General features: G+C 43.2%; 1 protein-coding gene across 1 annotated transcript in view; it reads left to right on the top strand.

Moving 5' to 3' along the window:
• CUNH11orf53 (chromosome unknown C11orf53 homolog) overlaps positions 1-22,170 on the top strand; it is a 37,264-nt gene that overhangs the window by 2,026 nt on the left and 13,068 nt on the right. The window contains exon 2 of the mRNA XM_039229247.1: positions 7,419-7,528. Within this exon, the coding sequence (XP_039085178.1) occupies positions 7,419-7,528 (110 nt within the window). The remainder of the gene's footprint in view (positions 1-7,418; positions 7,529-22,170) is intronic.

Raw genomic sequence — 22,170 nt, forward strand, 5'->3', positions numbered from 1 at the left:
AAATGTTTAATTTTCAAAAACAATTTTAAAGCGACAGCACTATCAACTGTACTATGGGCCAAATTCGTTACCAAAATAGATGGCAGTGAGGAGAGGACATGACGTAGGCAATTTGCTGCATGTACACACTCACAATATGGCAACACAAAAACAATTTTTTTTCCAGATTCTAAAGGATAAGTTGATTCTTGGTGATAAATTTGCTTGTGCTTTCTCTCCGGAAACATGGGTCTTTGTTCTCTCAGCAACTGATCTGAATGCAAGTTTGTATCTAGGGTATTTGAATAAAAACTCCCAAGCATCTCCTGGTTTATGCAGGTGTGGGTTCTTTAAATAGACAATGCACAGGGGGAAATGTCTGGGGGAAGGAAGACTGATAGCATGTTTAACTCCTCTGTAAAAAGGGAGGGCAGGAAAGGTTAGAAAACTTTCCAGAATCCTCAAAACATGAAGAATACTCCAGGGGACAGTTTAAAGAAATCGTTCGAGGTTCCACTGCTTAATTAAAACTTACCTGAGGGGCGGCACCTGGGTGGTTCAGTTGGTTGAGTATCCAACTTTGGCTCAGGTCATGATCTCGCAGTTTGTGAGTTCGAGCCCCACATCGGGGCTGTCAGCCCAGAACCTGGAGCCTGCTTCGGATTCTGTGTCTCCCCCTCTCTCTGCCTCTCCCCTGCTCAAGTTTAAAAAAACAAACAAACAAACAAACTTATTTGAGGTCACTTTTTGTGCTCTGTCAAGTGTAAGTATTGGCTTTTCTGTAGCACTGATTCAGAGCATGGCTCAGCCCCTGTGTCCTGTCCCCTTACCACCTGGGCCCTTGTGAAGCCCCAGAGACAGGGTCTCATCTCCCTTCTCATGAAAATGCTGTCCCCCACATCCTGAAAATCTTTACCTTTCCAAACCTCATGGCCTTCTGTGCCTTCATTCTGCTCTAAGGTATTTTATTTATTTCACAGATATTTATTGATCATGTACTAGATGCCAGATTCTTTTTTCTTTTTCTTTTTCATCCGAGCCAGAGTCGGATGCTCAACCGACTGAGCCACCCAGGCGCTGCAATACATGCTTCACTTCTTACCTCTCCTCCCCATTCCTACCTTCCCCATACCCTTTGGACCCCTGGGCATCAGAGCTTGCAGGGCCTCTGAGGCTCAGTGTTTGGATGCCTAGACTTCTTTTGCCACAAAGTCTTCCTTTGAGCACTTTATTTTTGTAGTTTAAATTCCCATAGTTTTAAAGGTGTGTCTTAGAAGTACTAGTCAAAGCCATCATCTTATCTATAGGGTATTTTGGTTTGATTGTGCCAGCACAGCCTCAAGGCCAGCATGTTCAAAACTGAACTCTTATTTCCCCCATTACAACTGACTCTCCTTCCTGCCTTCCTGATTTCTCTTCTTCATCCTGGTGGTCTTTGTTTTTTTACTGTGCATCTGCATGTGTGTGCGTACGTGTATGTGTGTGTGTGTGTGTGTGTATTTTCTTTTGAAGATTCTCTTGCATCTGTCTTTTCCTTGTCATTTCCACTGTCTCTGGTTAGCCTCTATTTTACCTGTTCCCATCCTCTGTGGCTCCTCGCCCTCAACCCATCCTAGGCCCTGTCTTCAGGTTAATCTTCCAAAACGGCATTCCAAATCTTCTCCCAAAATGATCGAGTCACAAGAGTCTCCTGTTCAGAAAGCTTAGTGGTTTGCATCACCTACGCCATAAAGTATAATTTTTCACCCTCCAGTTTTCAAGAGCTTCAACATGTCCATTAATCTCTCCACCCCACTCCCCCGCTCCAAAAAATCAGGATGCTTTCAACAAATAATTAAGAAAGCTTATCATGTGCCAGACACCTCCAGCATTGGCACTTGAGATGTTTCAGTGAGTAAAAAACAAGCAAATATCCCCACCTTCATGGAGCTTACATTCTAGCAAAAAGCAGACAGCAGCAAGTAATAAACCTGATAAATAAAGAAATTATATAGGTCTTTATAAAGTGACAAGCACTACATAGAAAGAAAAGATAAAATGGGGTGAGGCAAATTAGGAATGTTTTATGGGAGGGGCGCCTGGGTGGCTCAGTTGGTTAAGTGTCCGACTTCGGCTCAGGTCATGATCTCACGGTTCGTGGGTTCGAGCCCCACGTCGGGCTCTGTGCTGACAGCTCAGAGCCTGGAGCCTGTTTCAGATTCTGTATCTCCCTCTCTCTGACCCTCCCCTGCTCATGCTGTCTCTCTCTCAGAAATAAATAAAACATTAAAAAGAATTTTTTTAAAGGAATGTTTTATGGGAAAGATGCAACTTTAAATATGTTCTCATTGAAAAGATGACATTGAAAAGAAGACATGAAGGGAACACGGGTGTGTAGCCATGTGGATAACTAGTGGAAGAATAATCCAGGGAGTGTGGACGGCCAGTGCAAAGGTCCTGAGGCAGAAGTGGTATGCTTGGTGCATTTCAGAGTCTGATGGGAGTACAGTGAGCAAGGGGAGAGTATTAGGAGGTGAGATCAGAGGTATCGTGCAACAAGGTTACATGAGGCCCTTCTAAGGGGAGCCATTTCAGTATGGTTTTGACCAGAGAAGCGACACTGTTGTGCTTTCTTTTTTCAAGCATCACTGGGCTGAGAACTGACTGGGACACTGGGGGTGAGGGATGCCGAGGCTCCCACAGTGATCTCGTGACAGACGGCAGGGTAGGAGTGGTGGAGAGGGGAAAGTCCACGCCATCCTGAGCTCCTCAAGGATGTGTGGGAGGTACAGGAGGAAGAGAGCCCGGGGGTGGGGGGTGCCTATAGCTTTGGGATTGAGTAACCAGCAGCATGGAGCTGCCATCGGCCGAGACAAGGGAGGTCTCCAGACAAAGCAAATGTGGAGGAGGGGCTGGAGCTCCGATTCGGACATGTGGAGTTCCCAACGTCCACCGGACATCCATGTGAAGACGGATATTCACGTCTGAAGTCCGGGCCGGATGGGTCTGGGCTCAAGTGTATCCATTTGAAATTCATCGACACGGAGATGGCATTAACTCCCATGACGCCGGTTGCTTACCCTTTCTACACCTGCCTCTGTGTTCATTCATGCCTTGTCTGATGCCCACAAGACCTTTCTCCCTGCCCCTAACCCATCCGCATCGCATGCAAGCCCCACCTGAATCGCCTCTCTTCCCACCGAGCTGTCACTGACCACCCAGAGTGTGCTCTTCCCCCCGTACTCTTTCACACGTGAGTGTCTCATCTCCCTCACAAAAATGAGATCTCTTTGAGGACATCTGCTAGATGCTCTAAACTTCTTTTGCATCCCCTGTGGCATTTGGCCCGTACTTTGCACTAAGCCCGTGCCAACTAGTATGTAAGACCAACTGTTGATGACAAAACTTCAGAAGTTTTGATCTGTTTATTTGCCATCTCATGAACTTTCTCCCTCTATTAATTTACCATGTGGTTATTTGTTGACTTATTTAAAATAGGTGTATTCCTTCTAGGCTTTTTGGCAAACACATAAAGAACAGATTGATGAGTCAGATTGAAATCGCCAATTGAAAGGCCCTTCAGGGAAGAGTGAAGCCAAGACTAGCTTGGACCCACAGAGGATCCAGGCTGGACCCCTGGGGTGCCACCCCCTCCTCTCTCTCAGACCTGTGTCCACTCCCACTGTGAATCACCAGATGTTCCTGCTTCTTCTCCGCCAGGAAAACGTGAATACCTACGGCTGGCCCCCCAAACAGGAACACTATAAAGTCCTTACTGTTATGTATACCTGTGACTCTCAAACTTCAGAAAACATCAAAATCACCCGGAGGGCTTATTAAAACATGAATTGCTGAGCCCCATCCCAAAAGTTTCTGAGTCCGTACATCTGGAGTGAGAGCGTGAGAATCTGCACGTCTAGAAAGCTCCTAGCAAGGCCAGTCCTGCTGGTCGGGGGGTCACACTTTGAGGATCACTGGGGCGCATTCTCACTTTGCCCCCTGCTTTGGTCTGACTGTTAGAGCCTGAGCCACTGTCCCGCTCCACGCTGCTCCCCTGCGCGCTGAGCTGGCTCAGCCACCGACCACACACCAGCCGCCACCCCTCTCTGGCCTTGCTTTATCTCCGTCGCGGGAGTTGAGAGCCAGTTCATGCCGCTGCCTCAGTTTCTTGCTCCCTCTTCAGCCTCGTTCCATCATGTTTTCCCCGTATCATAAATCTTTAGTTCCTTCCTCTGACCTACTCAAATATCCTCACATCTCTGCCACCCATAAATATATAGATATAAAAATATAAGCAAACCTCTCCTTGACCCTGTGCTTCTCTCCAGTTATCATCCAGCTCCTCCTTCCCTTTCTCATTCAGGCTTCAAGAAGAACTCTCCATCCCCGCCTGGGCCTTTGACATTACTATCTGGCTTCTAGCTACACTTCCAGAGTTTCTCTGCCAGGGTTGACGCCACGCCCGGAACTGAAAGCAGTGGCCTCCCTGCCGTCCCGTCTTCCTAGACCATTCTGCTGCCTGCCCTGCTTTGTCCTTCTTTCCTGAAGTCTCTTCCCCTGAATTCTGTGATGCCTCGTTCTTCTGGCTCTTCCTGGTTCCCCTCCTACTGTCTCCTCCTTCCTTATATTCTTCTTCATTCCTCTCTTCCTCCTCTGACCACACTTTAAGTGCGGATGCTCCCCAGGTTCTGTCCAGAACCATTTAGCCCAGAGCTTCCCAACCAGTATGTCAGGAATGGGGATTGTAGGGATTTCCAAGATATTGATCCTCTCGGGCCATGGGAGCAGCCTGGTGTGCGTATGTGATGTATAGGACACGTTGTATTATTGTTTCTGTGTATGCCGTCATGTGACTCTACCTTTCAAACACTGCCCCCCAACACACATGCCAGCAATCCCATCCCTTTTCCTGATTTCTCTACCAGCTACGTCGTGATGCCTCAAAACTTACGTGCCCAGGCCAATCCCACGGGGAAAACTCAAGGATCACCCCTGGATCTTCCCTCTTCTTTCTCTCCCACACCAAACTAATTTTCCAACATCTTCTCCTTGCCCTCCTATCTGCCACTACTCAGACCCCATTATCTCTTGCCTGAATTCTTCTAGAACCTCCTGTCTGATCTCCCTGTGGCCTTGTGATTCTTAAATCTACCCTCCACACAGCTGCCAGAAAAAGCCTCTCTACAATACAAATCTAACCAGACTGCTCCCTTGCTGAGAAGCCTCCGTTGATTCACTGCCGACAGGATGAAGTCCGAACTCCTTTGCCTACCAGAAACTTCACAACTGAGACTGTTTCTTTCCTCTCCCGGCCTCCCTCCCTCCCTCACACACCTTGCTCTGTTCCTGCCTCCAGGACTTGGCCCCTGTGGTCCTCAGTGTCTGGAATGTTCTTGCCCACTTTCCCGTCACCACATAGGACCCCTCCACCGTGTGCTGTGCCCCTCCCCATCCTCATAAGGAATTGACTCATCTGTGTTCCTCTGAATATTCTAGGCATAATTCCACTCTTGCCCTTGGCACATTTGCATTAAAATTATTTTCTGAGCTTCTGTCTCCTTCCACTAGATAGCAAATTCTTTTGCATCCCCAGCTCTGAGGGGTGCCTGACACCTAGGAAAATAATTCAATGCATCATTGATGAGGAACTGTAGCCTTAGGCTTTTCCAAAGGTAAAGGTATCACATACGTTCTAGAATCAGCATTTAGATTCCTTTGGAACAAACGTCAAGTCATCAAGTTTTCAACTGGAGGCTGATTTGAAAGAAGTACTTCAAGCCTCTTTAAAGATACAGAGACCAAAATTAGACCCTGTCAAAATTACACTGAAAAGGCCGTTCAAATAACTCCATTTTGCTGAAATCAGATCTGTGCAGTGGCCTCATTTAAACTAAATAGTACATTGCCTTGGAACCTAGATTTCTTTCCTCTTAATTTTATACAGGCATTTTGCATAAAACTTGATAGTCTGGTGTATTTTCATATGCCTCTCTTACAAAACGCTGCAGAGAGATTTTACAGACTAGGAAAACGGGCCTGAGATGCTGTGCTTGCTCAGGTTCAGTGACCAGAGTAACAGGTGATCACGTGGGCCCGCCTCCATCCGACGGGTCGCTCTGCTTCCGGTTTGGGTTGTGTGTTTTTTGCCCTTCCTTCCTTTTATTCTTCTTTTCCTTTCTTCCTTCCTTTTATCCTCCTTGTAATGAGATTTGACTCATAAGTCAAACACATCCTAGGCTATCTACAAATTTAACCAGATTAGAGACTGTTTATGGCAATATGCACACACATGTACACAGGGGTACCTTGCACTGATCCTGAAATCTGCACCAGGTGAAATTGCTGATAGGCCAGCAACAGCTCGGTTACAATCAGTTAAAACTATCCAACTTCCAATAGAACAATGATTTCAGAGTTACAAATTATCTTCTAATTCCTGCAGTTTACTACGTATTGCTTAAATGTTCTCGAATTGCCTAAAACAGAAGGTTCGCTCAGCATCTCTTGGCCATCCTTGCTCACCAGGAACCCAATATCCGTAGAAACGGAGTTGCCAATTTCAGAGCCTTGCGGAAACATTTTTCTCTATAGTCTGTTATCTGTCTGTAGTTTCTTCATGGTAAAAAAAAAAAAAAAAAAAAAAAAAAACAGCCAGTTTTTCCACTTGTTAGAACTACAGTCGGACCCACGTCTGGATCCCAGCTCTTAGTGCTCATTAGCAGCTATGAGACCCTGGCAACTAACTGAGCCCCAGACTTCAGGGTCTTCATTTATAAAATGGCTCAAGTGAAATAATGCAGGTAAATTACTGCACGCTAGAATATGTTCAGTAGGTGTATGTAGTAAGTGCTCAATAAATATTTGTTAAATGAATGAATGATTCTTCCCTTATCCTTGATCTAGTTTCAAAGCAGCAACTCCGCGTGTTGAAAGACTATATTTTCGAAAATAAAAACTGATTAATTTAGTGCAGTAAACAGGAACAGATGACTTTCTTTCAGAAGCCCAATCTGAAAACAGTCCCGGTGACCAGTTCACCCACATCAGGTAGAAATATGATGTGGCAAGAATACTGTCACTCTGTAAACTGAATCATGCAAAGCTAACTTTTGCATCAGGTAGCAAGTAACATCTGATTCCTATCTTGTGATTAAAGCATAAATTGTAAGCCTTCCTGGAGTAAATCTTGACAACTCAGAGTATTAAAAAAGAGGACAATTTGAAGAGCTGTTGTGTAGAAGATGGAATAGTGGGGAGCTTTTTCTACTTACACGGAGCTTGGGTGAGTTTCTTTCAAGAAAGGAAGACTAAATGACTTCTATTGAGGCCACTGCAAATTCAAGAAGTCTATCATTCTGATTAACAAATAGCGTCACAATTGTCAGCCCTTGAATGGATCCCTGGGGAGGTTAACCTATTACTATATCCACATTTGAGCATTACTATTCCATTTGCTTAAGTCCCAGGAGACTACAGCAAACGCGTGTATCAAGGCGTGAGAGTGAAGCACACGGTCAAAGACCTACTGGCAGAAAAACGATCCAGGCAGACAAGTAACTCAAGATTTAACGTAAGTCTCGATTTAATTCATTCTTAAGTCTTTGGGGACCTAAGTCCTCTTTTAAAGTTAGTTATCTCCCCTCTCCAGATATCAGCTCTCCCCTCTTGAGTCCCATATTCTCAATGGCAAAGCCCTCATTTATATATCAATATATAATTACTATATAATTACTGGCACATACTATGTGATTACTACTATTAATATTGTTGGAGCACCTGGGTGGCTCATTCGGGTAAGCATCCGACTTCGGCTCAGGTCATAATTTCATGGTTTGTGGGTTTGAGCCCCGCATCAGGCTCTGTGCTGACAGCTCAGAGCCTGGAGCCTGCTTCAGGTTCTGTGTCTCCCTCTCTCTCTGCCACTCCCCTGCTCCTGCTCTGTCTCTCTCTGTCTCTCATAAATAAATAAATGTTAAAAAAAATATATTGGGGTACATGTGTCAGCCTATGAGCAAGCACTTGGAGAGCTCTGTGAACTTATTGTCTGGCTGTCTCAGCTCGTGGCAAAGAATGGATGCTGTGTCCTGACTTTTTCATTTCTCCCAGTCATGAATTAACAAAGGCTCAGTGGGTGGGGATAATGCTAATCTTCATCAATATGTTATTCTAAATCTGACAGACAACCTGGGAAAATCCACCCTGTAGCATGCAAAATCAGATGGAAATATCCGGGTTGGAGATGTCTTACTTCTGAAACCTCTCTATCTGCCATCCGTGTCTTCATAAATAACTCCCCCTGTGCTTAAAATGTTTAAGTAGTTGCACCCAGATCTCCAAAAATGCTTCTAGAGTGGAGATAGCAGTTAGCTAGCAAGATGAGTTTGTAATCACTTAGTCTATTGGTAAAACGTAACAACATGAATGTCGGGCATCCATCGTGCATTGTTGGGTGCAGGACGTGAGAGCAGATGTGGCTGGTAACCACGTACAGCGCCCAGTACAGGGACTGGTACACGTGGGCACCTGTTCTTCCTGTGTGGCTGCTCAGGATAGGGCAATGCATCTGACACTGCTCCACGATCAAAAGTCTGGGACGTGTTTCAAATGAAACAACTCCAGGTTCTATTTCCTCCCATCCAAGAACTCTCACTGCATATCTTCTGTCTTCCTTTATTTTAAACCACCTCCTCTCTCCTAGTGCAACAAATGGAGCTTAGCTGATAAAAAGAAAGTCGAAATAATTAGCTCCTTGTCTATTCCTAGTACAGTGTTTCTTAGTGGCTGCTCAGAGTCATCTGGGGTGTAGGTTACAAATATCCATGCCAATTTCGTCTCAAGAAAGGAACAGAGAGAGAGAGAGAGAGAGAGAGAGAGAGAATTCAGAATCTATTCTAAATGAGCCACAGCTGGGGCGCCTGGGTGGCTCAGTCAGTTAAGCGTCTGACTTCACCCCAGGTCATGATCTCATAGTTCGTGGGTTCAAGCCCCGCATCGGGCTCTGTGCTGACAGCTCAGAGCCTGAAGCCTGCTTTGGATTCTGTGTCTCCCTCTCTCTCTGACCCCCCCCCCCCCCCCCCCCCCGTTCACACACACTCTCTCTCTCAGAAATAAATAAAAAACATTTAAAAAATTTATAAATGAAACAGCTTCATGGAAGTAATGTGGATTGCTTGGCCACAGCTACAGCCAGAACTGTGAAATCTAATGGACGTTCTAGGCATTGAGAAGAGAGGAATCACAATGATATCAAAGACACAGTCAAGGAACAGAGTGAGTGAGTGAGGTGTGAGTGAGGCTATAACTCCCTCCTTGGCATCATCAGTACATACATACAGAGATAAGGCACTATCCCAGACAGAATCACAGAAAAAGACAAGAAAGCGTAGTATTTCCAAATGGTGTATATAAATATATTCTTCTTTTTAAAATGGCTAACAGCTTTTGCTCAAGATCTGTGACTATCAAATAGTATGTTTTCTTTAATTTTTGATGCTTCTACTTTTTCAGGGATATAACAATATAAACACAATTCATGACAAACCATATTATTTGATTTTATTTTAAAATACAGATTCCTGGTTCCATCCCATGTATACTAATGCAGAGATTTTGAACAGGAGCCAAGGATGGGTCTTTTCCAACCTGCCCCTTGGCCGATTCCTTTGCACATCAGAGTTTGAGAACTTTATTATAGAGCAATGAGCAGGGGTTGGCTCACACAACCAAGATTCTTCTCTCTACCCAGATTACAGTTTGTTGAGCTATTGCTGTTGTGACACTGGAAGTGTTACAGTGAAAGTGGATACAAGAAACACATAATACAAGGTCTATGTCATTAAACACCAAATAAGCTGGTAGAGAAGAGAATTTGTGTATGCATTTAAAAAATATAAGACCAGGGGCACCTGGGTGGCTCCGTTGGTTAAGCATCTGACTTCGGCTCAGGTCATGATCTCGCAGTTCGTGGGTTCGAGCCCCGCATCGGGCTCTGTGCTGACAGCTCAGAGCCTGGAGCTTGCTTCAGATTCTGTGTCTCCCTCTCTCTCTGACCCCTCCCTGCTCACGCTGTCTCTCTCTGTCTCAGAAATAAATAAAACATTAAAAAAATTTTTTTAAATAAATATATATATATATATAAGACCAGGGAAGGGGTACCAGGGTGTCTCAGTTGGTTAAGAGTACGACTTCAGCTCAGATCATGATCTGAGCTCGTGGGTTCGAGCCCCGCGTCGGGCTCTGTGCTGACAGCTCAGAGCCTGGAGCCTGTTTCAGATTCTGTGTCTCCCTCTCTCTCTGACCCTCCACTGCTCATGCTGTCTCTCTCTCTCTCTCAGAAATAAATAAAACATTAAAAAAAATTTTGTTTTTCTATATAAGACCAGGGAAGCCTGGGTGGCTCAGTCTGTTAAGCGTCTGACTCTTGATTTTGGCTGAGGTCATGACATCTTGATTTATGAGTTTGAGCCCTGTCCTACTCTGTGCTGCTTGGGATTCTCTCTCTCCTCTTTCTCTGCCCTCCCCTTCCCACTCGCGCATGCTCTCTCTCAAAATAGTCACTTAAATATATGTATATAAGACCATATAATCAAGCACCAGACTACAGACAAAAGACCAGGCAGCATAGCCACATGCTAGGAAGACTACACTATGGTTTCTGGTTTCCGGGCACCTCCTCATGTGTCATCCCATTGGATAGACACACTAACTCTGTGAGACTGATATTCACACGGTTTCCCATTGTACCGATGGAAACATTGAGGAGGAGAAGAAGAGACGACAGGAAGTGATTGTTCTCAGGCTTCACAGTTAGCAAGTGGCAGGTCTTCTGGCTCCCAATTCAACATTTAAAGGGACAGATCACTGGGAGCTGGGGTAGAACAGTCCCTGACTCATGCTGTCTTGGTGCAGCTAGGCTATTATAACAAATACCACAGCCTGGAGGGGGGGGGGGCGCTTATCAACAGCAAGCTTTATCTCTCAGAGCTCTGGAGGCTGGGAGTCCAAGTTTTCGGTGCCAGCGTGGCTGGGTTCTGGTGAGGACCTTCTTCTGGGCTGCAAACTGCTGACTTCCGATTGTGCCCTCATGTGGAGGAAGGGTGAAGGAGCTCTCTGGGGGCTCTTTCATAAGGGCCCTGATCCCATTTGTGAGAGGCCCACCCTCATGACCTACTCACCTCCCACGCGTTAATACCATCACACTGGGCATTGGGATTTCAACATATGGGTCTTGGAAGGACACAAACATTCAGACCATAGCACATGCAGACAAGGAAAATCAAAATACTGGGGAAAATATCACGGAGAAAGAATTTCTGGGATGAGAAAGGTGCAAACCCGCCCTAACTCTGCTAGTTACTCTCAGGCACCAAGTGCATAGGCTGAATGAACTTAGCCTTGTCTACAAGTTCACACATATTTTTACCTGACTCTCAACACTAGTGTTTTATTCTTATCCTCCACTCCAATGACATGTTAAATTTGGGTAATTAAATGCATATATTCCTAAAATATGGTTATTTGGGCTTAAGGTACCTCCATGAGTTGATTTTACTGTCCACCTGTTAACCACTATTCTAGAATATCTGTATCTTAAGAAAGACACCGTATTCCTTGGAGGGCCTATTTCTGTCCCCGTTGCAAATGCTAACCCAATGAGCAGGAATCATGGAGAATCACGTTGCTGGTGGGCACCTGGGGTTCTAATTGCTTGGATGATCCTGAGCCTACCTTCTCTTTTTTATGCCAGGGCACTCAGCAACCATGGGTTGAATATCTTGAACGAATTCAGATAGGGAAGCCATCCTAACAAGGCCATGTTCAAACTTGGCTACTGACAGCATGGGTAATAACCAATCAGAGGCTAATTTGGGGAGGTTGGAGACCCTACCATGCAGAGTGTGCTAGGCCAAAAAATGGACACAACACACACACACACCCGCAATGGTCCCACATCAAAACCTTGGAACTTGCTAATGTTACCTTACATGGCAAAATATGTGATTAAGTTAAGGATCTTAAGAGGAGGCACTTACTCAAGATTATCCAAGTAGATCTTGCCTTGCATCACCCAGAATGCAATCCCATGCATCCTCCTAAGAGAGGGTTTGAGAGAGACACACACACGGAGGAGAAAGCACACAAAAGAGCAAGAGGTGGTGGGGTCAGGAGGCAGAGGCTGGAGTCATGCAGCCACAGCCAAGGAATGTGGGCAGCCACCAAATGCTGGAAGAGGCAAAGAGTAGCTCCTCCCCTAGAGCCCTGCAAGAAAGAGCACAACCCTAGCAACACGCTGATTTGGGCTTCTGGCCTCCAGAACTGATAGACATTTCCATCTTTTTAAGCCACCCAGGTTGTGGTCATTTGTCACCACAGACCTAAGAAGCTAATGCATGTAGATGATGAAAACTACTTCCCTCTGGATAAGCATCCTTTAGGAAGCATCCATCTGACATCCAAATCGGTTCTCTTTTCTTTGCGACAACACTTTGATAAGTTTACACAGGCTGTGTTAGTCCATTGTTACCACAGTTTCCTTCAAGAACATCTGTTTTTGATACCGTGAAATGTCTTAATGTTTCTCACATCTCTGCAGTAGGAAACAAAGAGAAAGAAATCCCTTTCACCAAAAAGATTTTCACCAAAGACAGGACTTAAAACCATTTCTATACATCTTAGCCCCGATCTTGTGGTTTCACACTATTACTGTGGACATCTGTTTTTAAATAATGGTTTTTCTCTTTCTTCCTCAAAATTTTCCGGGTTATCCTTTACCACACTCCTACATTTTCTAGCAGAATATTTAAACTGTGAGCCACTCGCCCACATGTAGTACCAAAATATATATATAATGAGACTTTTGATGTAGGTTTTTCTTGCATGTTCTCTCAATTGTACTATTTCACTTGAGTTTCATAAAAGCAAATCATTGAAAAATTTTAATAACATCACAAAATTCAGTTAACTCTCAGTTATTTATAGTGCAGGGAAAAGAGGATTTAACAAGAAGACTCAGTGAGACTCATAGCCACAATTTTTCATTTTGCTTTGAAATCCAATGAACAATTTGCAGGCTATTGAGCTTTCTAATCAAGTTTTTCTTAAGCTATCATAAAGATTCATTTAAAATCATTGAGTATGTAACAGCTGGCATGAGGGGAAAAAATTTAACTTACTAAAGTAGGAAGCAGAGATCGTTTGCAGTAAAACATGTGCAGCAGAATGGGGGCTTACAGGCAGTTTGGAAGAGATTATGAACAGCCTGGGATCAGGGTCCACTGTTCAGTCTGTTTTATTAGTTTATGGACACGCTAATAGCTCTCTTGCACATTCATCAAAAAAAATGCTATAGGGAAGACCAATAAGGAAATAGATATGAAAGTTATTTTAAATTAATATTCTATATAAAACGGGAGGGAAAATACACGAAGATTTCTGAGTTGGAGATACATCCCAAGTGGGAAATGGATTTGGATTATATCAGCTTTGAATTCTATGCATTCTACACATACAGACCAAAAGGTAACTGTGTCCGCCTGTCATGAGTCTTTTACATCAACCTTGAATGTTTACTCTCCACATCATAACTACTTATAATTGCTTTTGTTTTCTTTTCTGTGCCGAGAACACATAGGATAAGGCCATATTGTCAGCTAGGTGTCTTGGTTAACAATATGTCCTAATTATTTCTGGAAGGAAGACATTGTAAACACAGGAAGAAGTCTGATAATAGCACCTATCGGTGAAAAATTTGGGGTAACAGAAGGTAAATGGGTGCCGTCTAGGGCATTTATGGCATGGAGTAATTGGAACCGTTTGATCTTTATGGAGAGATGGCGAACCTCTAACGTGAGACAGATGTGTATTGCCTAGCTCCCTCCATCATGACTGTCTGCCTTGCTATCAAGACTGCTGGCTTGAGGTTTGTTTAGTTATATATCCAGCTGCTGTTTTGCGGTACCCATCACATGCCCACTTCAGTTACCACTGAGTTAAACATTGGGGTGTCCCTATCTGTGATTTGCATTTGGATTTCTTGTGAAGTGTGAAAAAATATATATGCTGTTTATTATAGCATCTCAAGATCTCTTTGATTTCTCTGAAGCTTTGCAAAACTCATCCAAAATATCTCTTGTACATCAAAACAGAAAAGTTCCTTCCTCGGTCTGTTTCAACCCCTCCTTCTGGCTCTCAGTGGTCTCAAGCAATTCCTTTCTTCTCTCTGGGCTTCAGTGTCCTTGTGAACATAAGTGAAGGGTTAGATTCTTCTCATCTCAGTATTCAATTTGACTTGATAGCTTTACCTGACCTCAGAACGTGTCCCACCCACTGACAACCCTCTCTCCAACTTCCAAGGCCAAGCTGAACCCCTCTTTGTTCTGAGAAAAATACATCTCCTTTCCTCTAGTTCAAGTAGAGCTTTGCAGGTTGAGTTTGGAAGTGATTGAGGAACAGAAAAATCACGTAAAGCATAAGACCAATTATGCACAGTACACGTGTTCTGACACTAACTTTAATATCTAGTCAGAGGTCAGCATGGATGAGACAGCTGAGGTGACTTCAAAGCCCCGATCTCCTCTGTTACCTCAATTCTCTCTGGGGTAGATAAGAATTCTTAATAATAATAGTTATCATTTGCTGCTAGACTTTTAAATATTTTAATTTATATACTTTAAAATACATGTCATTAGGGTGCCTGGGTGGCTCAGTGGGTTAAGCATCCAACTTCAGCTCAGGTCATGATCTCATGGTCCGTGAGTTCGAGCCCTGTATTGGACTCGGCACACAGCTCAGAGCCTGGAGACTGCTTCAGATTCTATGTCTCCCTCTCTCTCTCCCCAACTTGTGTTCTGTCCCTCTCTTTCAACAGTGAATAAATATTTAAAATTTAAAAAAAAAAAAATAAAATTTTTTAAAATGTCATTTGTCAATAAGAAGCCAAGTAGCCTTGAGAGGGTGCCACTCACATCTGTTCTTCAGATGAGAAAAGTAAATATCAGGTAGAAGGTGGTGGAGCTTAGATTTGACTCAGGTTTGTTAGATCCCTTCCAATTGCCTTCTTAATTTGCATCTCTGGTCCAAGGAAGGACTGGCTTTGGAATAATCACTTTGCCTCAGGGCTTCTGCTTCAGATTCTATACAAGATGTTGGGTTTTGGTCATGACTTTTTCTCCCTCTCAACCTGCCCGTCCTCACAGTGATTCTGTAGATGGTTTAGAGAACACCATACCCAGCCTGAACCAGAATCAGCACTCGCCTTTCCTATGACACCCAGACATCCTAGAAAGAACTAGACACAAAAAGTTATTAATATCCTTCTAGAATCTATATCTTATCTCGCTCTGTCCTAGAACTTGCTTCCAGAATATAGTTCCTCCCTGTCATTCTCCACACTCCTGGACCTCTGATCTCTTGGACTCACTATGGCAGCTGGCCCTCTCTATAAAAAGAGGAAAACGCTTCCAGAACCAGAGTCCCAGCATACCGCTCTGACCTTACAGAACCCTTTGCAGCGCCCCTAGAGATCCCTAGGTCCTTCCTCACCCAACCCATTTCTCCCTGACCTTTCTGTCTTCCCTAGAGCTTACTCTCCAGCTGTGACTTTCAATGAAGTGCGGTCTCTTTTTTTAATATTATCTAGCTGCCTGAGAAGCTCGTATCCCCTGGCTTATTCCTGGGAATGGATGTAGAACGTCACTTCTCCCACTTGAGAAGGCAGAGACCATATTGGCTCCCTTTTGAGGGCTGAAAGAGATCCATGAACCCAGGGAAAAGCATTGCTTACCAGCTCAGTTGGCCTGCTATCTCTGGTGACCCACCTCTTAGATGCTCTCCCAGCTTCCATGCATTCTCCCATAGTTTTACACAGTAAAGACTCGTATACACATTCCTAACAGATACAATAGCCCCTAAGGAAAGGGGAGGGTAATTTCCTTATGCTCTTAACTTCTTATGAAAGTATGGGAGAAGATGAAGAGAGGGGGCCACAATGGTCTCATTTCCTAGACACTAAGCCAACTTTTAGATACCATGCTAAAGACTGATGGAAGCCTTTACTGATATCAAAATCTAATTTCATCAAGATATACCTCCCCAAACCTACTAAAACTTGGACAGTTTATATCTTGTGCTACTTCTCTTGATATTCTAATGGTAGTGCTACAACAATGAAGAAGCTAAAAGAAGAAAGAAGCAGATGTAAATAAGACTTTGAACTGATTATCCATGCTTTAAATTTAGGAAGTTGGCCACACCCTCCTTCTTCAAGGAAGAAATCACAGTCATTGCAGATCTGTCTTGTCAAACCTAAGAACAGAGCACATGTATGTTAAATTTCATCCATGATTAGAAGAAGGGTAGATTTGGACAGTGGCCCCAAGCTCTGAAGACATACACGTGTAAGAAATACTCAGGCTCTCTTCCCTGCTTTCTTAAAATTTATACAAAAATTATTTGGGGGCACCTGGGTGGCTCAGTCAAGCATCCAACTTTGGCTCAAGTCATGATCTCACAGTTTGTGAGTTCAAGCCCTGCATCAGGCTCTGTACTAATGCAGAGCCTGCCTGGGATAAAATGGCCATCGGATGACACAGTGTGCGTCTTCCTGCTTTGCTAGTGTTTTATTTCTCTTATTTTTTAGAAGTACCTGTTCTGTTTGTGATGATTACTAAATCTCTTGGGAAAACTGTAGTTTTTCTTTAATAAATACATTTCACTTGCCTTCACTACTTTTTTCTGAATTGCCAGCAGACAGATCCATTTATTTGTAATGTTTTCGAGGTAAACAAATGTTCCCACCCTGGGAGGGTCTCCTCTACACCTTTTGCTCCCTCTTATAGCTCAGTGCTTTGCATATTGCTTGTTAACATTGCCAACCAACCCCCTTCATGAGCCCAGAAAGAATTTAAAAAGAAGAAAAAAAAAAAACATTTTCTGAGCAGGCAATGCATTGTAAACTCAAAATGCCAAATGTTTGAATACAAGCAGTACATATTATGTCCTTGGCATTCATCTGAATGAATGCTTTATCTATGCCTTTCAAAATAGCCTGTTGTCTGACTTTAATTAGCCCACTATCCTGCCTTGTTTATAGAACTGACCCACATTTCTAGGGCTCTCCAAGTTCTCCACCCAGCCACCTGCTCCTTCACAATTATAGAAATTTTTTAAAATAATACTAATAAAGGCGGACCTTTTGCAAGCCACTTATTTTTTCAGCTGTTCTATTGGTTCTGGAGGTTTTGGTTTGTGTTTTTTTTTTTAACTCTCATGCAATCTAAAATATTTCCCGGTGGTGGATTCTTTCACGCAGCTTGCAAAAATAATCTGGCTGCAGTGGAACAGCCAGGGCAAGTCCATCTGGAAGGGCAGATGCCGCTCTGACCCCAGTGTGCAGGCCCATTTATCAACGAGCATCGCCGTGGCCTCTGTTATTCTTAGTTAGCTACAGAAATACAAACAGCGTTCCAAAGGCGCACCGGGGGTAAAAAAAAAAAAAAAGTCTCATTTTATAACTTAGGCAACAGAAATCACTTTCCCACAGAGACAGCCTGGATATAATGTGTTGCCAAGCAGGAGAATTTTAACAGTAAAATTTCAAGAAATCGTCAACAAGTTGGAATTTTATGACAACTGTATTAGCTTTCCCAAGGACATAAAATAGTTCATACACCAGAAATATAAGACATTGGGAATCACAGGTGTTTTTTTTTTAATTTTGAGATTCACCATAAAGATAGGCCCTAAATTCTCTTTCTGAACTTTTATTAACTAATTGTTTCAGTTACAAAAGAATGCATGGTAAAATTTCAAACAGAATAAAGGGTATAAGGTAAATAATAGAAGTCTGCCTCTCCTGCTTACCCATCCCCTTGTTCTGTTTCCCCAGGGTCACCACAGTGAGGTTCATGTACAATCTTCCAGGATTTCTCTATGACATGTTATTAGAAAGAAACTAAGTTGCTATACCAGCAAGTCAATGAACATCAAAATCAATGTTCAATAGTTACAAGCACTGTTATAAAAATGCATAAATTCATGTTCTCCTTCACCCAAAAAAGAATCCCTTCCCCCAAGAAAGAATCTCAACAACATTTTTAGTCTTCCTTGTAACCCTATACATTTGAAGGCCTTAAGCAAATCATTTAACCCTTTTATGTTCTCCGTTTATATCGATTCCATAGTACCTACTTTGCCAGAGGCCGGCGATAATGAAAACAAACTGTGCAAAACCCAGATGAGCCATTTCTTTGTAAGATAAATCTTCCTCTGTAATCTCGGCTTTGTAGACATGTGGCAAATGTTTTTAAGGATATATCTGTCAATATTCCTTCCTCACAAATTTTTATTGCCTTCAGTATTGGACCTATACAACATACTATTAAATCGTTTAAGAACGTAGGGGTTTTTTCTTTGCAAAAGTACAGTATGAAAGAGAAGGGCCGGCCCCCTCTTTATACACAGGCATCGGGGGAAGTTGGTGATAAAGAAGAAAAGAGAGAAAGAGCCCTGGGAATTGGTACAATGGGGCCAGTTGGCCAGCAGCCCTCAACGCTCACACAGTGAGGATCAACTCTAAAACAAAGCCAAATAGAGTTTGATATAAAAAATTACCTGCTGGCCTGCTACTCCGCCCCTAAGGAGAGCCCATCAGACCCTCATCGCTGGATCTCTGTTCAGTTACAATAGCCCGTGCGCTCACCCGTCATCCATTTCTGTCCCGTCATTTTCAGCACTAGATTGAATTTCCTAGAACACCACTACCACTATGTCTACATAGCTAAGGAACTTCTAAACGACCATTGCCTGCTACCAGACCCTTTATAACCTGACTCCCACACCCTCCACCAGCTTCTCTTCAGCCTTCTCTCTGCACACTTCCTGCACACATTTCCATGTCTGTGACATGCTAGCCTCACATTCAAGCCTTTGCTTTTCTCCTCACATACAATGCCCCTTACCCTGTCTGCTTACTGATTTCCTTTCATCCTTCAAACCTGGACTCAGATTCCTCCCACAATATGTTGTGTTCAGTCACCTTTCCCCAAGACAGCAACTCACCTCCACCCCCTACCCTCATGCTTATCCCCAGCCCCCACCCCCTACTTGCACTAAGTGAAGCTACGTCCCTTATTAGCTTTGCAACCTTGGACAAGTCCTTTGTACTATCTATTAGTTTTCCAGTCTATAGTCTAGAGATAATAACTTCAACAATCTATTTCATTAGTGAGGATTTAATGATATTGTGCATAAATCATTTAGCACAGCACAGAAGACATAAAGCACAAAAATATGAGTCACTAATTTAAAATGATGAAACACACACCCATATATGTAACGTGCCTGGTATAGAATCTGGCATGAAATAAATATTCATGAAATGCTAGTCCTCGCAACCCCACTCATACAGTAGTGCAACTGTCTTCCCTATAAAACTGTTTGCTCCCTAAGAACAGAAGCCATGCTCTATCCCTCTTTTTATTTCTGGAAATTACACAATCCTGATGCATAGTAGGCACACGAAACATTTTTACTAAGCTGATTAAATATATAGAGCATGGACCTTGCACTTGGAAACTAGGTGCATGGACCCCAATATCTCCCACAATATAATGGGCTCCATCACCTTTCCTCAAGGCAGCAACTCCCCTCCACTCCAGTTCCACATTATATAAGCTAGCCTGGATTGGAATCCGTGAGTTACTTTTTCCTGGGTATGTCTGCATCAGCTACTTGTTGCTGCATGAGAACCCACCCTCATCTTAGGAGGTGAGAGAATTATGTATTATTTCTCACAATTCTGTGAGCCGGCTGGATGTTCCCCAGGGCTCAGTCATGCCATTGCACTTACTGGGGGGTCCGCCATTCTGGAAGTCCAAGATGGCCTCCTTCACATATCCGGAAGTTGGTACTGGCTGTCATTGGCAGGAGCATTGGAATTCGCTTCCACAGTCATTCATCTTCCAGGAGCTGAGACTGACTTCCTTAAGAAGAGAACATAAGGCAGTATTCCAAGCAGGGAAAGGTGAAACTGCAAGTGCTCTTGATGTCTAGACTTTGAAGTGCACACAACACCTCTACTACATTCTGTTAGTCAGAGAAAGTTACAAAACCATCCCAGACCTCAGGGGTAGAGGGACAGCCTCCACTTCTTGATGGGAAAGCCCGCAAAGAAACTGTGACCATATTTAATCTACCACAAATGGACTTGTCTCCCTAAATGGATCCCAATACAAGCCTCCAAGTGGCATTTTGTCTGGTGCCTGCAATACACAGCACTGTGACTTGCACATCAGAGGTGCCCAGGAAATTTCTGGTTCGATGGAAGGGGCACATGCAGAGAGCTTGCTTGTTAAGTCATTGAGAGCTTGGTGGAGCAGAAATACAGGAGGCAGACACTTTGGGTTTAAATCCAGTTCTGTAATTTACTAGATGGGGGGTCTTGGGTATAGACTTATATTCTCCGATGCTCGGTTTCCTTGTTTGTAAAACTGAGGTTTTGGTATTTAGTTTAGAGTAAAATAGCCTTATGGGAAGTACCTGGCACATGGTAGATGCTTCTAACTGTAGTTCCTATCCATTGTGGAGTATTTTTCTTATATATGGTTAAATTACCATGTAACTCAGATATGTGGCCCATGAATCAAAACCTGTTTCAAACTTTGCAAAACTAATAAAATTTATTAGAACAAGTTTAGTATAATTTATTTACAGGATAAGATCTCACACCAATCAGAACACCCCTGGTTCTACTACATGCTGTAACATTAAGTAAGGCACCTGATGCTCTATGCCCATTTTGTTCTGGAAGAAGATATTCCAAGCTAACATGGAGACCCACTTAACGACTATGTTACATCCAGCGTTAGCTTTACATTCATTTCAAAGCTGGAGGAAAGTCATATGATTTACAATGGGTCTAAATTCAGATATTAAAACAAGGTTTTAGAATGTACAGTGTAGTATCTTCGACCCCTCTCTCGACCATAGGTGTCATGACAATGATATATATAGAGAGAGAATGCCATGAATTCCTTTAAAAGTGATCCTAGCTGGTGCTTGGGTGCCCAGGTGGCACCTGGGTGGCTCAATCGGTTCAGCATCTGACTCTGGCTCAGGTCATGATCTCATGGTTCATGAGTTTGAGCCCTGCGTGGGGCTCTGTGCTGACAGCTGGGAGCCTGGACCCTACTTCTGTCTCTCTCTCTCTCTCTGCCCCTCCCCTGCTTGCACAGACATGTCTCTCTCTCTCTCTCTCTCAAAAAAAAAAAAAAATTTAAAAGGAAACCCATGAGCAGCTATGACTATTATTATTTAAGCATCAGTAGCAATTATCTTAAGATTAAAGAGACACTTTCTAACTACATCATTGGAATTTGAAAATAAATTATATAGCAGTGTGAAAAATTTTAAGCCAGTTGGAGACCTTTTCTTTATACATTTCAGTATATTTCTTTAACCAGGTTAGCACTAAACATATTATGGGGTCATAAAAATGACGATAAATGTACTCAAGGTGAAACTTCTAATCTTATCACTTTACTACCTGGGTGACCCATTAGTTCAAATTAACTCATTTTCATGGAGGGGCTTTTGGGGCAGCTGGGAGGCTGCTGTGTTAGCTACAGGAAGTTGCAGGCTGGCAAATTTCATTCAAATGTAAACCTCTGAATTTGGCTACCTGGCTTTGTAACGTCCTGTTGTTTGCTGTATGCAAAATAAAAATTATATACCATCTCTCCTGGTTCAAAGTTATGGGCTCTTCAATATTAATTTCAATATTATTTCTGGAGAATTCACATGATAAGAGGCAACCATATGAACATACTATCTTGAATGAGGAAGAAAGGAATATGAGCCTTCCCTTCACATGTGCAATAACAGCGAGGATACACACCAAAGGTGTGTACTGTAGGTTGTTCCTCCTCATCCTGTGAAGTCTGAGAAAGAGACGGGGCAGTAAGCGCCAGCCCGGAAATCTGTCCAGGGAAATCCTTCACAGTCCCTACACAGGGCCTTTAGAACTCAGTTCTGTGTTCTGTGAGGCAAGCTGACATAGTGCATTATCGTTGCCTTTTATATTTACCCCCTTAAATATTTCCCAGGCCACCCAGAGAGGGCAGCATTCATTATAGCTATAAAATAATTAATTTGATGGAAATTATAGTGGTGGGTCACAGGAGTCTGTCAAAATTTACCAAACTGTATGTTTAAAAT

The sequence above is a fragment of the Hyaena hyaena genome, unplaced genomic scaffold, assembly GCF_003009895.1.
Source record: "Hyaena hyaena isolate Hyena2069 unplaced genomic scaffold, ASM300989v1 scaffold_36, whole genome shotgun sequence".
Classification (NCBI taxonomy): Eukaryota; Metazoa; Chordata; class Mammalia; order Carnivora; family Hyaenidae; genus Hyaena; species Hyaena hyaena.